This window comes from Mauremys reevesii, linkage group 9 (genome assembly GCF_016161935.1).
Source record: "Mauremys reevesii isolate NIE-2019 linkage group 9, ASM1616193v1, whole genome shotgun sequence".
NCBI lineage: Eukaryota > Metazoa > Chordata > Testudines > Geoemydidae > Mauremys > Mauremys reevesii.
The window spans coordinates 98,711,425-98,734,956 of NC_052631.1; the positions used below are offsets into that span (position 1 = coordinate 98,711,425).

The 23,532-nt window shown below is 42.1% G+C and overlaps 1 protein-coding gene across 8 annotated transcripts in view; it reads right to left on the reverse strand.

Annotated features, from left to right (window-relative positions):
* The window catches only part of LOC120371959 (integrator complex subunit 6-like), a 54,835-nt gene that overhangs the window by 5,703 nt on the left and 25,600 nt on the right, over positions 1-23,532 (reverse strand). For 3 of the 8 annotated variants that reach the window (XR_005584668.1, XR_005584669.1, XM_039488479.1), the window contains exons 6-15: positions 22,678-22,806; positions 19,369-19,532; positions 17,821-17,973; positions 14,720-14,852; positions 5,562-5,656; positions 4,713-4,823; positions 2,669-2,884; positions 2,115-2,238; positions 1,363-1,505; positions 777-1,008 (exon numbers count right to left, since the gene is read on the reverse strand). Coding sequence is in view for 6 of the 8 variants with exons in the window: in XM_039488479.1 (XP_039344413.1) it covers positions 777-1,008; positions 1,363-1,505; positions 2,115-2,238; positions 2,669-2,884; positions 4,713-4,823; positions 5,562-5,656; positions 14,720-14,852; positions 17,821-17,973; positions 19,369-19,532; positions 22,678-22,806 (1,500 nt within the window). In the remaining 2 variants the exon portion in view is untranslated. Of the gene's footprint in view, positions 1-776; positions 1,009-1,362; positions 1,506-2,114; positions 2,239-2,668; positions 2,885-4,712; positions 4,824-5,561; positions 5,657-12,913; positions 14,543-14,719; positions 14,853-17,820; positions 17,974-19,170; positions 19,249-19,368; positions 19,533-22,677; positions 22,807-23,532 lie in introns of those variants that run through there. The other 5 variants (XM_039488482.1, XM_039488481.1, XM_039488483.1 and 2 more) reach the window with 5 other exon arrangements.

Genomic DNA, 23,532 nt, shown 5'->3' on the forward strand with positions numbered 1-23,532 from the left:
ATGCATCACAATAACACCTTGGCACCATTACAAAGGTATCAAACTTTAAATTGTACTTTCCATCTTCAGATCTTAGATGTCAGGAAAGAAGGAACCTCGAATAAACAAATCAGTAGCCATCTGATGTCAAAAGAACAGACCGGGCCATTCTGAGGTTTCCCAATCTAAGTATACTTGGAATGTCACCAACATTCATTTTATGACCAAAAGGGCCTATTATAAACTAGTCTGCCCTCCTATAAAACATAGGCCATATAATTTCACCAGTAATTCCTGTATCAAGCTCATAACTTCTGGCTAAACTAGAGCATATCTTTTATAAAGACAGCAAGCAGTTTTCTTCTGTCTCAGCATGCTCAGCAGAAATGATAAAGCAGGAAGAAAAATATCGCTTTTCATTTGTTTAGTTGTCATCCACGTTTCCTATGAATTCTGTTTTTTCCAAATGAAAAAATTAAGCCACAAATTTAACTGAAAAAAGTTGGTTGATTTTCCATTAGAAATTTTCCTGCACCAAAATTTGGTTTTGATTAAAAACTATTTTTCATCAAAACTGCTTTAACAAAAAGATTTTGACCAGCTCTAATAATAGCCCACTTGTTTAGACTAACAGGGAGAAACTACAATCTTCTCACTGAAATTAATTAAAACACTTGTAAAAATGATGACATAACCCTTCTCCTCCTTTTACAAACTCCTTTAGGTAGCCAATGGTTTCTTGCACTGGTACTTTCATCTGTAACCCAGGCAGGGTTCTGAACTGCAGTTCAGTGTACCTTTGTGACCCGGGATGGCTTTGACGTTAGGATAAGATGGTGATCCTGCAGTAGAGGGTGGTCCTTTCCCACCAACATGATTAGTTATAACAGGCGGTGACTGTGGTCTTCTCAACAGTGGCGACATACTGCGTCTTCTCTTTAGTGAGGCTGGAGTGTTGGGGTCTCCTGGACGCTTAATTTTGTTCTGAGGCCCAGCGACAAATTCATCTGCTTCATCAATCATCATACCCTGAAAAGAGACCAGAAAGTTCTATTTGAAACAGAGATTTTCCACGGATATAACTAGAGTAAGCCTCCTCAACTCAGCTGGCTTTTACTACTCCTTGTAGCTATCTGAAAACACAACGCAGACATGTCTAATGTAAGGTGCAGTATTTCAAATGCAGACCAGCTTAGAACGGAAAGCAACATGAGCCCGTGTATCCAATTCTCTCAGACAACGTACTTCGAGAATGAGAACGGTTCTGAAGTTGGAGGAATAACTCCACTCTCCACTGACCTGTCTGAAAATGTTATGGAGCCTGACCTATCATGTACTGGTGAAAAATAACTATAAATAAAGCAGGAATGTTGCTCCTCCTACCTTCTTATCCTGTTTGAAAGGATTGCCAAATGTATGAAGCCTTTTCGGTTGGTCTGGATCAATCTCCCGAAGGGGAGAAGGCATCATCTTCAGGTATTCCTGGTAATTTCCCATTTGAGCAACAGGAACACTGTGAAGGCAGTCTGCAGTGGAACAACATAGCGTCACTTAGTCTATTTTAAGACCAAGATGATGTAAAGAAAAAACACATTTTAGATTACTAGTGTTAACCCTTATGTTCTTCTGTGCCGCTATGGGGCTGAAGACTGATATGGAGCACTAGGAGTGATAAGGCTATCAAAGAGCTACGTTTATTACTTGATTTGGACAGAAGGGATGAAGAGAAATCATTCAACCAACTTTTATCCCAACCTCATCCTTATCAGCCCCCACCATGAAGCACTGTGGGCACGAGCTTTAAGGAGGGCTGCTGTAGGCAAATTAGAAATAGCATGCCCACCCCGGCCTCAGGCACTGTCACAAAAAAAGCAAAAGAAAAACAAAATTCTGCCACAGAGCTCTCCTTGAAGCCTGTGTTTAAAATTTAAAGCAAGCACTGAATTCTCCTCCAGGGTAAAAGCTGAAGTAGCCCCTTTTGAATCCACTCCCCAGCAAGAAGACAGGCGTTCTAAACAGCATCCGAGTGACCCAGCACACGATGCACAGACAGACATGTCTGGAGCACAGCGACTCACTTCAGCATAACCCCAGTGTAGTTATTCACTGTTAGCAAGAGAAAGGTAACTATTTACCTTCATCCTGTCCAAGGATAAGCTTGTGTGTTTTCAGCAGATTGGTTCTCATTCTAGTTAGCTGATCTAGAAGACTGCGACGAGGAATATCATAAGCATTTCTGAATGCCTGTGGCTTCAAATCCTAGTTTTAAACAAAGCATATACATTTCAATTAAGCCAACCATTTTCATCTACAGAGAGAACGTACAATGAAGGATTTTAACTATGTTAAAAATTATTATGAAGCGATCTCTACAGGACACATCAGTACTAATGCTCTCAGCTCACTGAACTAACCACCATGCAAACTCCGGAACTACCAGATGTATCTTTCTGCAAAGACTGTCACTTGAAAATGATTAGTCTTTGTTCATTTATACTTTCAAACAGATCCACAAAGCATCTGCAGAAAAATGTTATCTATTTTTCTATCCATATGTATGCCTAAACTATGGTATCGGTAACTTCTGTGTACAGTAAAAGGAATTAAGAAGCTTTTAAGAACAATTACATAATGTGAGAGACAAGCACAAGGAGACAATAGTCATGCACACCCACAATATAATGTTTACCTTGTTTAAGAGTCCTATATGGAAGCCAGCAAATTCTTTAACATTCATTTCAGCCAGTCTCAATGGAGAGTCACCAGTGATTCCTTGCAGCAGCTGCTTAAAATCCCTGCTATGAACCAGGGAGAGGCCACTGGAGTGATTTTTCACTTTAATTCCAGTCTCTTGTGGAACTTTCTTACCCACCGAACCTATTATCCGCTCCGACTCAATTTTTGTCTAAAACAGAATTGCATGGTGTTAGAGAAACAATCAGTAAGTATAAGTATAAAACTCTCAATTACTTTCAGAGATCAACTGAGCTATAATTTGACTCCCAACTGCTCAAGGAATTGAGAATTACATGTCCAGGGAGAGTCAGTTTCTAGGCAACCATGTCCCACTATGCCAACACAGAAAATTTCTGCATTTAGCTAGTGCTACAGAATTAGAGGGGTTACAAACACTACTAGTTTTGCTGAAAGTCCAGCAGCAATAAAAAAGAAAAAAATCAGAGGCATTTCTCTTTAAGGGAAAAAATTGAGTTGAAGTCAGAACACACTGTGATACTAGTATTTAAGATAGCAGGGTTATCCCGCCACAAAACTATATGGTTTCAGACTTTTGGGGTTGATTGACAACTTATTTTAAGTAAATTTCACTATACAGGGACAACAAGACTGAAAAAAATAAAGTAAAAATTTGCATGCAATTTGCTTCCTTACTAAAAGCTATTCAGTAAAGAAAAGCAAATTACTTCTGCTATTTACACAGAAATTTACAATGTGATTTTATTGGATAATGGGTGATCTTACTTAGGTGCGTACAGTAAGCATTTTTTACTTTTTCCAAGAGTACAAATGCATCCACTTTCATATTTACAAGAAAACAACTTGTTCCCCCAAAGAAACTTCCTTTTTTATGATCAGTTCCATCATAACTCATTAAGAGTTCTTCCCTAATTTTAAAGGACAAAGCAAGTACACAGAATTTCAGACATTAGATGCCTTTATTCCATTGTCTACGTAATGTCCATATGTTTTATCTGAGTCACCTGTTGTGGATTTCTGTAAACATTACAATAGTGTCCTCAAACCATTCTGATCCTATATGCCAAGTACATAAGAATTTGTACAAACACTCATCAAAAATCCCCCAGATGTATTTACATCTAGTGAATGGTTCAATCATGTCAGAAGCCTGCTTGAAACTGTTCATTTTTTGAAGTGGAAGGGGTTTTGTTATATTTAAAACTGCATTACTTCCCCAACACTGACCACAGGTTTTTAAATTACCTATTTCTAAATAATCTGATACTATCAGAATAATACCAAAAGATGTTGAGTAACAGCTCACTCTGTTGGACACATGGGAAGATAAAGGGCCTCACCGAGAAGAGGACTGGGGAGCAAGACATCACAGGGAAAGTGTGTTCTCGATGCTGAACTTTCAAGAAAGAACTAAGGATACAGATTTGATTTGCTTAGTGTTCTGTGTCACACCCACCCACATGATGGGAAGATAAGGGAGCTGAATGGGGGCAGACAGATGACCCTGCCTCATGTAAAACTCAACTCTTCTTTTAATATCAACTTTCAGGCAAGAGCGCTATTCTGTATGGCCAAAACTTTAAATATTTTAGTAATGCACATCCCGAATAGACACTTATTGCCTCAGTCTCCAATGGAGGCAAAGTAGTCTCCAGTGGAGGCAGAGTTTAAAGTGGCTAAGAACAAGCAACTTATTTTAGCCATAGCGAATATTAGCAGTAGAAATACCAAGTCTAGTTGGCAACCGTCTTTAGAGTAGAAATCAAACAGATGCTTTAAAAGGCAGCTGGAAAAAAAACAAAAACAAAAAAAAAACCTCTCCTTCCCGTCCCACTCTACTACTTATAGAAGCCACAGTGATTGGCTCCAAAATGGTTTAGGGGTTCATCCATATATAGCTATAGAGAAAGTATGATACAACAGTGGAAAACTCCATAGAGATTAATTTATTTATAATCTGAACACAAACTAAATAATAATCAATGCACTTCTAATTGCAAAGGTTTTATCAATACTACCTGTTGGCTGAGTTTTTTAAGGTAAGAGATAACACTGTAACTAAGTCCACAATCTAAATTATCTGATATCAGATTTGGAGCTCCCATCATCCTTAGGGCTTTCTTTAATGGCTATAAGGAAAACAAAATACACAACAGTAAGACAATAAATCTTAAAAAAAAGTTTTAAAAAATAAATTATAGGAAATTAGGGCACATGGTTTAGTGCTCTAGCTTTTCGCTTTTGGAAACTAGAGTTCAAGTCTACTCAAGTAATGTGTGATGAGTTTGGTGGTCCTAGCTAGAGCTTGCAGTGGGCTTTATGCCACTATACCAGCACACCATGCAATATGGCACCACTGGCAATTTTCACTCAAAGGCTCAGTACTAGAATAGCCGGGATGATGCAAGTCCACAAAGAGGTGCATTGCCCAAGCTACGTATAAAAGCTTATGTTGTGCCCACCCTCATCTGTCTGGTCAGGCCATTCTGTTGGTATCACTTTCCTGAGGACTAGGAATTCACACACTAATAACCGTAAACAATAATCTGCACACTCTTTAATTACAAAGGTAAAGTCTAAAATTCACTTTTGACAAAGCAAATTCAATCTAAAGTACATTTTCAGATTGGCAAAATTTAGTATTAGAGATTTAAAATTAATCTTAAAATGTTTACTGTTGCCAGTAGCTCAGAAGATGCTTGGGAATAAAAAAAAAAAAAAGTACTATCCTTGACACACACACAAAACAAACACAAAAGGTTTACTAACAAAAGTTCATAGTGTTCAAAATTTAGGAAAAATGGAACGCAAGATTCTAGTTATCAGCCACCAATATTTCTACACATAAAATATGAAAATACACATACCAATACGTAGTAAGGAGGCATTGTTTTTAAGTAGCTGTCAAAAGCCTGTCGCCACTTCAGATTTGGCTTAAGTTTGTGAACCTTAAACAAGTCATCTGCAACAGAGAAAACAAGATTTGATTACATAGCCCCAACACTAACTTTTGAACAACACTGCAATAAGTCAGTTTTCCTGAGGGGGGGGGGGGTTCCAGGGGGCTTCCCTACAACAATTGCCCTTAATCTTAGATTCAAAGGGTTTGCATCCTCCATACTAGCTACAGTTTTGACACCAGAAACCATGCCTGATATTATTACAGCAACCTTACAGTGGAGGTTGCTTATATGATCTCACAAGCAAACTAAATAGGACCATTTAAATACTGCACACAACTATCAACTGGAGGAAGGGAGAGAATATATGCATCACAGCAGCTTTATCTTCCTCAGACCATTTATCAGAATTCCTCAATAAAAGTAAGGCTTCCCCATAACAGATAAAACCAATCCATATTAACCTTGGCTGTTTCTCATATTTCGAGAAGCTTTCAGGCATCTGAGCTATACTAAAGTTTCAATCTTGACTTGTGATAAACTAAAAGATATGGAGTCATGGCTGCATATCAGAGCAGGAGAAAGCCCTACAACATATTTATTTGCTGTACAGGTTATAATTTGTAATCACAATCTCCAAACATTTGCTATTGAAGGGTATGTAGAGTTCAAAATTCTTGTGCTGTTCTGGATTAGTCCATATGCTGCATTATCAATTTATCAACTTGTGATTTCAAAATCTCTGCTCAGCAGGTCTGCAGAACGCTGGCAGAAAGGAAGTTAGAGAGTTTGGACGAGATGGGGAAACAGACATCCAGTAGGAAGTTGGGCAGGGCTACGGGGACACGTACAGAAGGAGGTTGTAAGAAGAAAAGACATGGCAGGGAAAGCGTTTCCTCCTTGCTGAACTTTCAGGAAGATCTATCTGAAGAGGCAGATTTTACTTGCACAGTGCACTGCATAAATGGAATAGATGTTTCACGTATTTTCTATCTTAACTACAGGTATTTTCCAATCTAAATTAATTCTGTGTCAAACAAAAAAAAAAATAATACCCCACTACAGCTGCTCCAATTACTCTATTTTCTGGCCTGAAGCAAATGGGGTGAGTTTTTCCGAGGAGTTAAGGTTCCCTTTTAATCTGAGCATATTTCATAATTGGCAGTATTATCTAATTAGATCTGTGAGGACTTCCTATGTTTGGATATCTGAGGTTTATTGCAAATACAAAACAATCCTTTTGTGTTGTATTGTAAAGAAGTCTGTTAATGTTTACATGTACTTATTTCATAGTGATATTCTGATGTTTCAAATAAACTTAAACCATATTGTTCATTTATATGAACTCCGTGTCCTGGTAATATGCAAGCTATGAAAACAAGCGATTCTTTCAGGAGTTGCTATCTGCAGTACAGACGTCTCTATATATTTTATTGCATATGCACACACACAGCTAAATCAATGAGCAGACAAAAAAAACTGAAAAGCGTTCAATGTCGTGACATCAAATTTGTAGCATGAAACATCGGCCACAATAAGCCAATGATATATTTTATTACTGGTTTAGTTCCTTCCTATAAAAGGAGGATATTTAAGAATATAAAGTACATGTAGCTTGATGGTGTAACCATTCATAAATAGTATGATTAATATTTACAATATGCATTGGCCCAACTAGTTAAGGGTACCCATACTAGAGCATGTTGCAATCTGAGAATTTAGATGTTTGGATATCAAAGTTGCAAAATGCTGTTTCAACAAGATTGTGTGAAATGTAAACAGAGCTTTGACACAGGCATCTAAGAGTTGCTGCAGAACCTTCATTCTGTTTACACTCAGGGCCTCGCAGATAGGGTTGCCAACAACAGTGCAGAATGGACAGCCACTGTAACAATTCCTACCCTCCAAATAAGAAAGAAAATGGCTACAAGTTTCAGGCAGGACATAAGAGTTGGTCTTTATCCCTCCTGTCCCTTCAGATTTCAAGGAAGGACAGGGCAGGGTTACAAGAGAAAGTTCCAACATCTGGGTTAAATTAATTGTTTTGGCCTTTATCTTAGACCAATTTAAGGCAAGAAGAGTTCCAATATAATTAGTTTGTTCATAACTGTGATAAGGGGAGGAGTAAGCTCTGGGCTGCTAAAAATTCATGACAATTTTGCAACACTGGTGTGAAATTATCTGAATTTCTATATGCTCGTATTTCAAGCCAGCAGTTACAGCTTTTAAGCCTCTGAAATGTACTCCGCCATGGTGCTCGGCCAGGGCAGTATGCCTGTCTCTATGTAAAGCAACTTCACATCAATTCAGTTATACCGTTCCTTTCATAAAAGGATACTCTCAAGCACTTAAGGGCCACAATTTAAGATTTATTATCAACAAAAAGATTTTAAGTCAACCCTATTCATCATGTTTGTTTTAAAGATGTGTCAAATTTGTCTTCAGCTATTCTCCTGCAGACAGTGGGCCAGAACCTGCAGGGTGCTGAATACCCTCTGATTTCTGAAGTCAGTGGGAGCTGAAGGCACTGAATATTTTACAAGAGGGACTTAGAACCTTAGGATGGGTTCACATGTTTGCAGCTAATATTATAATAATTCAAGAGACCCAAGTGTGACTATGGATTCACTGCAAACATAGATGAAACTGACCAGTCTGTTTTCTTTACTAGGTTTAGACAAGGTACAAAAATATACCCCAAACCAGCAAATGGTGAATGGCAAATTAGAGAATTTTAAAATTCTGTGTTAGTAACAGATCAGGAAGCTGGTTTACTTTTAACTCAAGAAGGTGGCAAAAAAGAGTCAGTTTTAATTATACAGTAGGATCCAATTATCTGGGCAGCCTGTATGACAGCAAGTTTGTTCAGAGAACAAGTTTGCATAATCTGAAGTCAATATAAAAATGTTTTAACAGATTATGGTAACAGGAAAAACACTGCATCCTTTATTACTGTGTTATGTTCTGTTCAATTACACTTGTGAAAGTGTGACTTTGTTCCCCTCTAGCGACTAATCTATGTCTAGTGTGACAAAGTTCCTCCTCTACCTTGGTGGGTCCTGCGCTTATTGGCGGATTTGCTCACCTCACAGATTCACTCTGTGGGTCGGGAAACAGCCCAGAGACCTTCCCCTCTAGTAGATGCCACAGTCCAGGTCAATTCCTCCTGTGTTTAATCAGGAGTTGGGAGGTTTGGGGGGAACCCAGGCCTGCCCTCTACTCCGTGTTCCAGCTGTGGACTGTAGCTGTCTAGAGTGCCTCCTGGTACAGTTGCGCGACAGCTACAACTCCCTGGGCTACTTCCCCATGGCCTCCTCCCAACACCTTCTTTGTCCTCGCCACCAGAACTTCCTCCTTATGTCTGATAACGCTTGTACTTCTCAGTCCTCCAGCAGTGCCTACTCACTCTCAGCTTCCTGCACGCCTCTTGCTACCAGTTCCTCGCACATACTTCCTCTCCTCTGGCTCCCCCAGGCCTGACTGGAGTGAGCCCTTTTATAGCATCAGAGGGCCCTTAATTAGAGTCAGGTGCTTAACAGCCTCACCTGATTCTTAGCAGGTTAATTAGAGTCAGGTGTTCTCATTAGCCTGGAGCAGCCCCTGGTCTGGTCACTCAGGGAACAGAAAACTGCTTATCCAGTGGCCAGTATATCTCCCTTCTACTACTCTGCTGTTCCCAATTGGCCTGGGTCTATCACAATAGACATTTATGAGCCTTCTACTGCCTTCGAGCGAATGGACATGGTCCTTTAGTTCAGTGGTACTCAAAGCTGGTCTGCTGCTTGTTCAGGGAAAGCCAGTGGCGGGCCGGGCTGGTTTGTTTACTGCTGTGTCCACAGGTTCGGCCGATCGCGGCTCCCACTGGCCACAGTTCGCTGCTCCAGGAGAATAGGGGCTCCGGGAAGCGGCACAGGCCGAGGGATGTGCTGGCCGCCCTTCCTGCAGCCCCCAATGGCCTGGAGTAGCAAACCGTGGCCAGTGGGAGCCGTGATCACCCGAACCTGTGGACACGGCGGGTAAATAAACTGGCCTGGCCCATCAGGGGCTTTCCCTGAACAAGCGGTGGACCGGCTTTGAGAACCATTGCTTTAGTTTATGCAGTAGAGGCTCGTGTTTTTACATCCAAAGGTCATGGCATGCCCATCCCCACAGACGGTCCAGTCAAGGGCACTGTTATGGAAGTATGGAATAATCCATCATAGAGTACTCCCTATGCCCACTAGTGTAAAAGCAGTATTTGGCTCTGTGATACTATGCCAGAATAGTTCATTTAGCTCACAGGGGGAGAAAAGGGCAGCTTTTGGATTTTCAAATATAAAATCACCTCTTGCAATCTCTCAAGAAGTCTGTGGGAGCATCATTTGAGCTGGTCCAAGTCACAGGCTCTCCACAGAAAACCTACACTTTTCAAACCGCTCAGTTTTGAGTGCGTGTAAGCACCAACATGGGGGTTCAATTGATTTCCTTCTGGCATATTTTATTATCTGCTATTTCTCCATCACCTCCAATGACTCTTCAGAAGAATATCCATAGCCCTGTTCTCTCATCAAAGCTCCACATTAGTGCCTCAGTGACTAGGATCAGCCAGAAAAGAGTTGTGTAAATTGCTCAGCCAAGCTAACACCCTAGATTTCATCAATAACCTTGATCTTTGCTGTGTTCCAATTTTAAATCCCTGGCTTCATTTATGCTTTATGGCTTTGGCTTTTCAATTAGCCTGCTCTTCTGCAGACATGGGATGAGATCTGTAAGTGCAATGGCCTTGATGGTTCCATTTCAGTGGTGTTGTTTCTTCGTTAGGAGAAGACATTTGGAAACTGGTGTAAGAAATTAACAAGAGAAACAGCTGCTAAGCATACGTCAGTCATCGGATTAAAATTCTGATGTATCAGAAAACATGACAATTCCATCCCTGAGCCCAATACATGTAATATCATTGTACACCAGAGACCTATCCAGGAGCAGAAGTACCTTCAGAGGCAGATTTTTGTATTTTATTGTCAGGAGGAACTTGGAGAAGCAACAGACAAGGATTGTGTTTGCTATTCTGGTGTTCTTCAGAGTGGACAGGCTGCTAGGTTAGAACACTGATTCTCTAGCATTCAGTATAAGCAGGCAGAGTATGCATGTGCCAGATGCACTAGTACATCCCCCATGGTCACACTTTGGCTTTGTAAGAGCAAGGGCATACTCTTCTGAGCTACCGACCAGAGTTTTGTCAGCCAGACACCAATACTATTAACTTGCTCAGATCAGACCATCACACTGGACTGTTTGGCTCCACTCGCCCATGAATGGCCACACCCAGGGGTGAGCTGCAGACGGTTCGCAACGGTTCGCGCGAACCGTTTGCTAAAATTAGACGCCGGACAGAGAACTTTAGCATCCGGTTCTCTGTCCGGCGTCTAATTTTAGCAAACGGTTCACGCGAACCGTTGCGAATTCTGCCTCCACCTCCTGCCATGAATGCTCCTCCTTGCTTCTCCTCCCCCACGGCTTCCCGCGAATCAGCTGTTCGCGCGGGAAGCCTAGGAGGGCTGAGAAGCAAGCAGGCTTCCCCGGCCCAGGAAGACAACGCTGAGGTAGGAAACTGGGGCGGGGCGGTGCCCTGCCGGTCCCTGGCCGCGCCCGTCCCGCCGGCCCGGCCGCGACCCTGCCCGGCCCCGTCCCGGGTCCCCGCCCGACCCTCCTGGCCGCATTCCCGGCCCCGCGTTCCCGGCCGCGACCCGCCCGGCCCTCACCAGCTGCACGGCCCGCGCCCCCGTCCCGGCCGCAGCCCTCCTGGCCGCGCCCCGCCCCTCCGGGTTCCCAGCCGCGACCCTGCCCGGCCACGGGTTCCCCGCGTTCCCAGCCATGACCCTGCCCCCGGCGCCGGGTCCCCGCCCAACCTCACCGGCTGCGGCACGGCACAGCCCCGCATCCCCGGGTCCCCGCCCAACCTCACCGGCTGTGGTACGGCCCCGCGTCCCCCTCCGCGACCCTCCTCGTCCTCGCATCCCCGACTCCCCCCGCCCGACCCGCGCTTGCCGCACCCGCGTTCCCCCCCCCCCGCGGTCCCGGCCGCGACCCTGCCCGGCCCCCCCCATCCCCGGGTCCCCGCCCCGACCCTCACCGGCTGCGGCACGGCCCCGCGTCCCCGAACCCCGCTCCGGCCGCACCCCCCCCGGCCCTGCCGTGCCCCTGCCTACCGGGATGCTCGGCTCTGGACACGGCCCCCCACCTCCAGCCCGGCCTGGCCCCGTGGCTCCAGCCGCCCCTGCTGTTTTGCCAGGGGGCCGGGCTCCGGCAGCGCGGGTCTGGGCGTGGCGGCGGCCCCGGCTGCCCGGCTCCAGCTCTGGCCGCAGCCCTCCCTGGCTCCACCCGGCCAGCCACCTGGCTCCGGCCGCTGGGCTCCCTCCGCATCCTCCGGCTCCGGCCGCGCGACTCCTGTCCCGCCCCAGCCACGTCCAGGCAGCGCGGTAAGGGGGCAGGGAGGGGGTGTTGGAGAGAGGATAGGGGAGTTTGGGGGTGGGGGGGTTAGAGGGCAGGGAACAGGGGGATTGAATGGGGGCAAGGGTCCCGGGGAGCAGTCAGGAAAGAGCAGGGTTGGATGAGGTGGTGGGGGCACTCAGGACAGAGAGAGAGAGAGTTGTAGGGGGGGGGGGGGGGGGGGGGGGAATTGAGAAGGAGGAGGGGGGGTGGGGGGGTGTGGCAGGGCAGGGGGGGGGGGGGGTGGGGGGGGGGGGGGGGGGAGTGTGTGTGTGTGGTGTGTGGGGGGGTTGAGGGGGGTTGGATGGGGCCGGGGGGAGAGAGGGAACCCCGTTGTAAAATTTTTGGAGAGGGAGGGAGGAGTTTTTAAAAAAATTTCATCACTCAACACCACACACACTTGTTGCACACACACTTGTCAATTGCACAAGAGTCCCATTCCCAAATTGTCTTAGACAAACATCTCTTGCCATGAATAAGCCCCTATATTGCCTATCATCAGGTGCAACTGAAGCATGCATACTCTTTAAGCTGGGGGCCAGATACAGAATCCACATTTTTGCTCCTGAGGAAGCAAAAAAAGATAAGTTGTCACGTCTCTAACTGTGGTACGATTTTACATCTTCTAGTCATTGGTCCCAGCAATTCACTTCACCAACTTGGCAAAATCTTCCATTTTCTTTAGTATTCTTAACACTGGTATTCACAGGCTCTCTCAGGTAATACTTGTTCCAGGATGTCAAATTAAAACCTTCCCTTACCCACCAATGGAACAGTGGGAATAAACGAATTCAAGAAAGAATGGTCCTGTAAGCAACTAACAGTTAAAACACACAAGGTCTTGTACAACTTTCCCCCCCCCCCCAGTCATGGAAAAAAGGGAAGGGGGGAAAGGTTTATCTGCATTCCACCCTGAGCATCAATGTTTGTCTCATTCCTCAGATGCAGAGCTCTTCCAATAGAATGGTGGACACAGGAAACATTAAAATAGCTCTTAGAGCAACAAGACAAGTCATGGGTGACCAGAGTAAGTTACTCTTCCTTCTCCCCTGTAGAACATCAAACCCCTGCTGATCAGAAAAAGGAATCAAACCAGTCTTCTTGCTCTTCTTTTAAATACAAAAAACCCACATATCAAAGATGTCAAGTATCTTTGCAAGTGTCTTCGGAAATATTTAAGAGTATACTGTCAGTTGGTAAGTACTTGGCAATTTCTCTCATTGATCCGAGGATATATATTCAGCAAAAAAGCCTTCTTTTAGGTTCATGCAGAACTGTCACTGAACCTAATTTCACCAAGCCTCCCATTCCATGGATAGAAGTGTTCAAAACAGTGATAAGAAACAGCTCAAGATACATGTACTGCATGTGTCATCACTGTACCTCCATGGTAAACATCCTGTTTACGACTCATGCATTTGAAAAGCCCCACCCTGTCATTTAAACAGCACCATGCAGTTTAATTGTACAGACAAGGTACACCACGTGCTTGAGGTAGTGAGCAGCAGAACAGCATTGCACATGTTGCAGAGGCACCTCTCTTACATTCTTGTTTTCCACATAAAATGGGAAGACTCTTCACCTCTGAAAATAAGGTGGGGGAAGAAGTGGCAGATCAAAATGACTACACCAAATTTATTTGTATCCACTGATGGCCTCTGCTGGACTAGCAGATCTGCAATAGAAGTGGCAGTTCATCTGATTTGGTAGCAACCAGCTCCCAGAAAGCGGGCGCTTCTAGACTGAACTCCAAGACCTAGGTGTTGGAATCATCATCAGGCTGACATACAAGCCATGAGTTAATGTTTTCAACTAAGAAAAGTGCTGATTTGCTGGTGGATTATGGTGAGGTGATGAGATGTATTAGAAATATAAACAAACATTCTTGCACCTTTTCTTGCCAGAATAATGTATGTGACTGTTCCATATAATACGAGAAATAATGTTTTAAAGTTCAATATTTCCTTATCCTAAATCTTCACTGTTATTTTGTATAATTTTTAAAACACACTGGCTCTATAAATAAAAGAAATAATAGCACCTAGGAAGCAATTCCCTTTGCCATTAGCATTTTGCCATGGAACCAAAGTCTTTATACTATAGCTATTACAGGGACTATTCATGCACTACTTCTCTCATATCATCTCGCCTGTGGAAAGCAAGCTCATCATGAAAATGAAACATTTGGTCCTCGAGGGGAAATGCTGGCTGCTTCGTTGCTCTAGACCTGCTTGCTCATTGCTACTCTAAATTGCAGTAGTTGACTTCTCTCTCCCCAACACCCCTAAGAAGTCCTGCACCTGACCTTCCAGCCAAAAGTAGGATGCCACAAGAGCAACTGCAAAAAAATGGAGATATCACATCCTACATGAGGGAAAAGAATGGAGGTTGAAGCTTACTCCAGGTTAAGGAAGAGGCTACGTGTCTAGGAGGTGAACAGCATCAAACATGCACTGGAAGCAGGTAGCTCTCCTCCTCTGCTGGAGAGAAAAAAAAAGGAGAGGGGGTATGAAAATCCTCTCCTCCCAAATTATATTTAAGAGTTTGCAACATTCTATACTCTCTGATCTCCATTATTTTAACCGATAAATTTAGGCAGCACATTAGCCATCCTTATTTTTATGCTGTTAAGCTGTCCGATGTACTGTATTACCTACCTAGCAGAGGAAGTAAAGCAGGATAGTTGTAAGGCATCACAAAGAGGTTTACACAGGTTAAAGTAGTGCTTGCTTTTAAATACCCAAACGGATGGCCAAGTTCACTGTATTTTCCACTGTTACTCACAAATACCTGATAAAGAACATAAGAAACATTATTATATTTAAAACAAAACATTCTAAAAAGTTGCACATTTATCAGAATAAGTGCAATCTGATTTTCTACTCTTTTTAAAGGGGAGAAGGGGAAAATTGTAGAAAATTGCTGAGTTTGATTTTACCTGTATACCTACAACTGGACATGCACTTAGGCCTGGTCTACACCGGGGTGGGGGGGGGGGAGAGGGAGGTAAAAATCAATCAAGTTACGCAAGTTGAGATATGTGAACAACATAGCTGAAGTTGACGTACTTAGATCCACTTACCGCGGCGTCTTCACCGTGGTAAGTCGACAGCTGACGCTCCCCCGTTGACTCCGTCTGCACCTCTCGCCCTGGTGGAGTACCGAGTCAACGGGAGAGCGCTCAGCAGTTGATATAATAGACGCGATAAATCAACCCCTGCTGGATCGATTGCTACCTGTCGATCCAGCCAGTAATGTAGACATGCCCTTAGACTTGTAAATTATATACACATCAGAGATGTAAAGAAACTTGGCCATTTAGTCCATCCCATCAGGGTGGGACTGCACTCCAGAGCATATTTTCTAGTGATTTGTTGACACTATATTTAATGGCTCTCAAGGGAAGTGATGGACGCTCCATTGCTGGACACTGTTTAACAGGCTATACCTGATCTCTGTTGCAGGTAGATTTTTCTAATATTTTGATTTATAAAGTTATCTCCCTAAAACATGCACAATTGATAACAAGCCTGATTTTTCATTCTTCAATACATTGACACACACACACACACACACGCGAAGATATTGCCAATTTGTAAACATGGAAGTTAAACACAGCATTAATCCTCAGAAGACTGATTATTAAGATACGCACTTCTCTTAAATTTGGAGGATGCCAATATTCTAGAGGTTAAACTTGTAACAATGGAGTGGAGTACTGTTTTGAGAAACAGACACACATTATTTGGCAGCTAAGAAATTTGTGGAAATATACAGAAGCATAAGAAAGTACATTCTAAATGAGACTATTTACTCTTACAGGGACACAATCAACAAAAATCACTTTTTTCTGCAGATTATTTGTCTACTAATGTTACAAGAAACCTGACTGTTGTAAAAGAAAAAAATATTCCACTATTTTTCCAGGTTTTTTAAACTTATGTGCAATTGACAGTAGTTTGTTAAATATTTTCCACTGTAATTAGTCAGTCAATTTCCCTTGTCTGAGTGGGTCTTTCACGCAACTTGGACAACAAAAGCTGTTTGAATCTCTCTAGTTTATTTATTCACAAAATTTGTCAGGGGGGACTGAGGGGCAGATGAGATATCCAAGCATGCTTTAAAGCTATTTGGAATTCACTGGTTTGTAAATTGACTGCATTCCCTCAGTTTTTTTCTAGGCAACAGTGTGGTTTGTTTTATTGTTGGTTACACTTCCAAAATTACTTTTACCATTTATTTGTAAGTTAGAGATGTTAACATCTCTCTACACTTCCATGCTGTTTCCAAAGTCTTTCTGAATTCTTTCTAGGTAATGAAATGATCCCAAATTATCATATTATCAGTATTATCATATCAATCATCATATTATCACGTATATTAAATGAATTCATCTTCACAACATATCCCTGTGAGGAAGGAGAACCCCATTTACGGAGTGGGAACTAAGGCACAGAGAAATTAAGGGCTTGTCTACGCTACAGGGGCTATAGTGGCATAGCTACAGCACTGCAACTATGCTGGATAACCCTGTAGCATTGATGCAGCCTACGTCAACACATGGGTTTTCCCTGTGCAACAGTCGCTAGGTCAACAAAAGGCATTCATCCGTGGATCTAGCTGCATCAACACCGAAGGTGAAGGCAGCATAGCTACAAGACTCAAGGCGCACCACAGCTATATCCTCCTAAACTCTAAGCCATGGTGTACACCAGTGTTTCTCAACTTTTTTATACCAGGGACTGGCTTGCTGCCTTCCTGAACTGTGTCAAGGATCTCAGGGACTAGCGTCGGTCCACTCAGTGGCCGTTGACAAACACTGGTCTGCACTAGGAACATATGTTGATATAATTACATTGCTCAGGGGTGTGGAAAATCCACACTCCTGAGTGATGTAGTTATACCAATATAAGATCTTAGTGTAGACAGTGCTATGTCAATGAAAGGGCTACTGCATCTCAAGGAGACAGAGCAGCACGCTGATGGGAATGGCTCTCCCATTGGCGTAGGTAGCCTCTTCACTAAGTGGCACAGCTGCGCCCGTGCAGTTGCATCGCTGCAGCACTGTAAGTGTAGACAAGCCCTAAATGTAGACCAGGTCTAAGTGACTTGCCTCAACCACACAGAAGAAGCCTGTGACAAAGCCAAGAATAGCACCAAGGCCTCCACAGGACTAACCCAGTGCATTAAGCATAAGGTGTGAATTGGATGGGAGAAGTTAAAACCACTACTTACCACACAGTACATTAGAATTTGTGTCACTTAAATAACATCTCAGAGTTCTAACAGAAATCAATAATCTCTTCCTTTTCCAACACGCAAATGGCAAGTTGCATTTCATCTGAGTGTGGAACCTGGGGGACACCTTTGCCACTGAGGGATAGCTCAGTGGTTTGAGCATTCACCTGCTAAACCCAGGGTTGTGAGTTCAATCCTTGAGGGGGCCATTTAGGGATCTGGGATAAAAAAAACTGTGTGGAGATTGGTCCTGCTTTGAGACTAGATGACCTCCTGAGATCCCTTCCAACCCTGATATTCTATAAATGAATTGATGAAGCCTGATGTAGCATCACCTCTTCAAAGACTTTGAAAAATCTAGTCAGAATTGAGGAGATATGTAAAGATGCCTATTTCCTCAACTCAGCAGACCAGTGTAACATCAGACCTACCTCTTGCCTTCTTGCAGGTTTACGCAGATTAACATAGCACTGCCTGGGGATTCCTATTAACTTTATAATCATCAAATAAAGGCAAATACCTGCCAGCAGGCATGGGGAGACTTTCGTTCCAAGATGAACTGCGTTAAGGGCGAAGGTTCAAGTTCATATTTGTCAAAAGGAAGCTTGTCTATTACCATTGGCTCACAATCTACACAGGAGAACCTCACAACAGGATGAGCTGTGCGTGGCGGCTAAGAGGAAGAAGAAAAGATTCACGACTTAGAGTCCACCAACTGCCTGATGTTAAAGATAATCAGGTTAATTCTTTAATGCCAGTACCTGTCACCCAGAATTTTGCTTTTTTCTTTTATTTAATATAGCTCCAATCTAAGGTAATATTTTAAGAGTGTTCCACTTTTGATACTACATTCTTTTAAATAAATCAAGCTGTATTATACTAAATGCAGATGAACAAAATCATTTAGTAAACAGTTGACATGCAGTAATGCAACCCCTCCCATACACACCCTTTATTCCTCACTAGCCTTCAACACTTAAAAAAACAAACAAGTTAATCATCGAGTTTTGACAATAGCAGAAGGTTAAGTTCCTACCATGTGATCCAGATGAATCAAGATAATGGACTATTAACAAAATCATTCACAAGTTATTGAACAACACTGGCACACAATTCCCACCTAACCCACAAGGGGGTGGGGGGGGGAATGTAGTTAATATTAAAATGTTTTAAATATTTCAAGTCCTAAATCCCAGTCAATCCACAAAGCGTGCAAATACATGATTTAAAGAAAACTTGAAATCTTTCTCTCAGCCTGCTGTTCACAGAAATCCATGTTTGAGAGCGTAGCCACTTGGCCAATACGATTGCTCAAAATGTTCCCTAGTGAGTGATTCCTGCCCCCTCCCCAGGAAAAACTAGCACCTTGAGCAAATAGCACAAGTGCAGAAACACAACGTGCCCACTTAGAAATGATATAGCTATGGAAAAAAAGGCTGCTAGGTCAAGCCAATAACCAACAAAATGACTGAATGTTTCAGAAAAGAGCCAGCACATGCTGCATGTTCCCACGATTATCTAGAGGATGCAATTATTTGCTTCCTTCCCAACCACAACTTTCCCTACTAGGAAGAGAAGAATCATATACATGGAGAGCTGCTACGTACCAAGAAGAAGGAACATCAAAACTGCACATCTTCTAACCTCCCTTGTTGAGATAGTTTAAGACTCCATGGCTCTATTTTCTAGCCCCATTTTTTTAAACGCTTTAAATAATTTAGTTCAAAGCATAATTTTGACTCAATATTTTGAAAACTTAATTTCCACTGTCGCAAAATGTAAAGATATTGAATTAAAGCCTGATTGATGCAATATTTAAGAACTATTAAAAGACCTAGTTTACTGAATGAAAAATTTATTGCAACAAACTTTCCAAATCCAGAAGTGATGTGAGATGCAATTTCTAGACTTGTCTTCACCAATCAGCATCACGGAGAGTCAATTCATTCTGTAGTGAAAGCCAGACCCATAAGCAAGCCCGGGGTAAGAGACTAATTTATTGTTCATTTAAGAGCTCTCTATCAGATCAGGAGATGTGGAACCCTTTTCTTTAGTTCGTTTTACTTACCAGAGTTGGTGAATTCTGATCAGGCCAAAATGACTCTGGAATTGGCCAATGCCCAACAGGAACACCAGTTTTAGGGTTAGGTCGTACATAAATGAGTTTATGACAACTATGCCACGGTTGAGAAGCAAATGAATTGATGGGCCTGGATGAATCAACAAGTCCATCTAAAATTTAAACAAAGCAAAAAAAAATAAAATGAAAAATAAAAAGCTACATGGCACGCATTTGTTTCCTAGGAAGTTCTCTTATTAACAACCAATGTCCCATTCCATTTGTTTCAAAGACACCAATTGTGTGTCTTAACATCAAGGCTGAACACCTACATCAGTGTGTAAAATGGCATAATTTAAAGTCACTTTAAGAACGTTTGCCCACATTCCACAGTCCTGCTCCAGCTACACAGAAATTCAACTAAGTGCGGCACTGCTTGCTCAATAGACTACACAAAATTAAGTACTGGCTTTAAAAATGGTACAATATACAAGTCTAGAATCTCTAACACTGTCCTGGCAACAAAAATAAATCACTGACATTTTATAGTCTCACTGAAAGTGACACAGTGTACAGGAAATAGTGTTAGTATTAGTTGAAATTAAATGGGAAAACTTCTCCAGGGAAAGACAAAAATTTTAGAGGTGTAAAATGTACCCTATGGCAATAGATTCAGTCTTAATTTTCAGCAGTCTGTTAAGTTCCTAACGCCTTATTAGTAAATCATTTCACTCCTCCTCCTCCTCCACAGAAATGCAAGTTAAAAGGGTTTTGTATCCGTTAACGCATTATGTCCTATTACATCATGTACATTCCCCCATTTTTTTTTTAATTAAAACTGAAAGAGTTCAAATAAGCTCAGATTATTTCACAAAAGCTAGATGTGGTTTTGGAACATGGCTTGACAAGGTACAGGTGCATTGCTAAGCTTGCCAGGCTAGTTTCCAGCTTTGTCACAGGTATACGCTTTTGATTCGCTTTGCTTCAGAAATAGTTGAGTGGTATTACAGAACATGCCCTTCTGTTACTGATCAATTCATTTCTCCATTTTTTGTAGCATGCAGTACAACAATTTGAAGAGAACTAACACTGCTACATTTCCCCACCCCAGAAACTTCTGCTACTCTTGGTTTAGATTGAACTTATTTGCTTCCTTGAAGCACGCCAAGTCTGAGCTCTCTCAACACTTTTGTGCTATGCGGATATGTACAGTCTACTATTTTATAGCTTCGGATAAAAGAAAAAACAACAAACAATCAAGTTCATTCAGTTGCTTTCCCATACAAGAGCAACCTTGCAACTCCAGTGTCCAGACCAACAGATGTCAGGGACTTTGCTTAGTGCCAGCTTGGACTGCACAGGATGCTAGGGGTAAGTCTAAAACATTTTCCCAAGTAGATGAAAAGCCATTATGAGGAAAGCAGGCAGGCAAACAGGAGAGAAAGGCAGGAGGGAAGAAAAAGGTGGCTCAGAATGAAAGTAAGGGTGATAGATGATCATGGTAGAATGTATAAAGGATCCCCTAAAAGCAATACACACACTTGATTTGTTTGTTCTACTTGCATACTCTAAGTGTCTTCAAGTCTGCTTTTAAGTGTATGATTTTCTGTGCATGTAAGTTGTAGGGAAAGAGAGCCTTCCTAAACATGCCAAGGGATCAGTTTTCTCTTCTTAATTCCAGGTGTTGAGTTCTGCAAGTCTGAACAAATTGACCCATGATCAACAAATGTAATTTTTCCCCACACTCACTCTCCTGTCCTAGCATCTAATTTTTCACTTGCACTTAGGAAAGAAAAGTTTTGACCGATCATAGGGTGATCAGTTTCAAGCAGCACAATGCCAAAAACGTTAAAACACAGACTTTTACAGTGTATCAATTTAAAACCACGTCTGAAGTTTGTTTTTTTTTAAAGTTCACTATAGCACCTAAAAATGAATAGAATTACATTTTCTTTTCCCCCGTTCATTTTGTGCATTTGACAGCACATGTATAGTCAGTTTTACTGTTTCCCCATATATAGTCAGTTTCCTCTGTTTCTGAGGTTCATCCTACCAAATGTGGGGGGAGAGAAGCAATTAAGCGGGGAAAAAAATGTGAAAGGTAAAGCCACAAAAGTTGGCAGGTGCAGTACCTGAAAGCCCTCTGCACCCCTCTCCCCCCAATTACTAGATTTCAAATAGGCAGTATCTCCAAGAGGATTAAATTCTGCTGCTGTAACATACTGAAGAATCCTTAATGGTGATCATGGTGGGAAGATACTGTAAATCTAGCAGGTGTCTTTTGCAGTTGCTTTCAAATGCCTTGTCCACAGTAGGTAAAACAAAGGTGTATTTTTCACATATGCAAGATATGTTAAAATACACCTTCCTTCCAGCGTAGAGAGAGCCTGAGAGCATCAAGGGTTTGTCAACACCAGACATTTTGACCTCAAGTTTACAGACTGGCAATTAACTCTAACTAGTTCATGTGTTTCAAAAGGTTAGCATGTACACTCCCAAATGTTTGCTTCGGGATACCTGTTGCTCTTTACCCTAAGCTGAGCCCAAGGGTAAAGCAAAATTGGGGGGAAGGGCGGGAGAGAGAAAGGAGAGGAGGAAGTAAATCCACATTAGCTTTTAAAAATGTGCTGAAGACCTCAAGTTACTTGAAGGTGAGTTAACTCTGGTAAAGTCTAGAGAAGACAAGCACAAATAAAATTCACACACAACTCAAATTTATTTTAAAAAAAAAGTGCTTACAATAGATTTTGAGGTATTTAAAAACAGCTTTATATACTGTCACCCTATACTGCTTTGAAAATACACATAGCATTCACAAGACTGGTGTGTATAATGCATCCAGGAGGCTTTCCAATTATTTCAACACAGTACAGTTATTAATGCCTCTACTACTTACTTCTGTTGATGAGAGACAAAAGCTTTCAAGCTTGCTGTATTGGTACCAAGCTCCTCTTCAGCTCTGTGTGGCTCATAAGCTTGTCTCTCTCACTAACAGATGTTGGTCAAGTAAAGGATATTATTACCTCACCCACCTTGCCTCTCTAGTATCCTGGGACCGACAGTTACAACTACACTGCAACCACTACTTAAAACAGGAATAAGTAGCAATGTTGGACATTTTCTGTCTTTTTAGTTGTGGTTCCTTAGTCAACAAAACAACAAGCAATAAAGGCATTTCATTCCTAAAACAAGATAGTTTACGGAAAAATCTCAGATACCATACACATTAAGGAGCTACACTGAGCTTAAAATGCAACAAAACAAAAACACTTGTACACAGATTACAGCTACAGAGATGACAGTGAATAGTTACTGTACCTTCTCCAATGGGAGCTGGGTCTGGTCCTGATTTCTCAAAGTTAATAACAACACCACTCTGAACTTTTTGAACTAGAGATTCTAAACACTGGTTCAACATTCTTTGTGTCCGCACACAATAGGAGCGACCTATAAGTAAAAGAAGAGCAATACAGTGAAAGTCTGAAAATAAGTCACAGCAAACCTTAATTGTGTAAGTAAGGGAGGATACTGTTTATTATAAAAATAAAAGTTATATTATATGTCAAGGCTCTTTCAACTTTACATGGAATCACCACTGCAGAGTTGCTGCTTTAGTGACAAACTCAAATCATCAACAGACATGGCACAATACTTCCACAGTGCAAACAATGCAGACTGTGAAAGCCAAGTTGGTCTTTTCCATCCTGTGCATTATGACCAATAACATAGGCTTTGAAGGCCAAAAAAAGCCTTCAGTGACAATGGTGCAAACCCATTGGTGCAAACCTCAATGCTGCTGTTGATGCTTCTGTTCATTCTGGTGTAATTCACTCCTTTTAGCTGCGTTAGCACCAGAAGGTTAATGAAATAAACATTTGTTATTAAAGGAAGCAGGTTTTACTGAATATGTAAGGAATAGATCTGATGAGTGAGAGGGTTTCATTTTTAGTCACTTTTCAAAGACGATGACCAGCCTTTTATAAAGAAAGGGGAAGGGATTACAAACCTTAATGTGAAAAAAAGTGAAAAGCATGTCAGATTTAAAAGAGCCAGTATTTTTTAATTTTAAGATACTCTTTCAAGGTAGAAACCCAGACTCAGCAGTGCTAATGCTAACATGTTGAACTAGCCAGGGTAGAGTCAGTATCCGAGGTGAAAAAAATTAGATGCAAA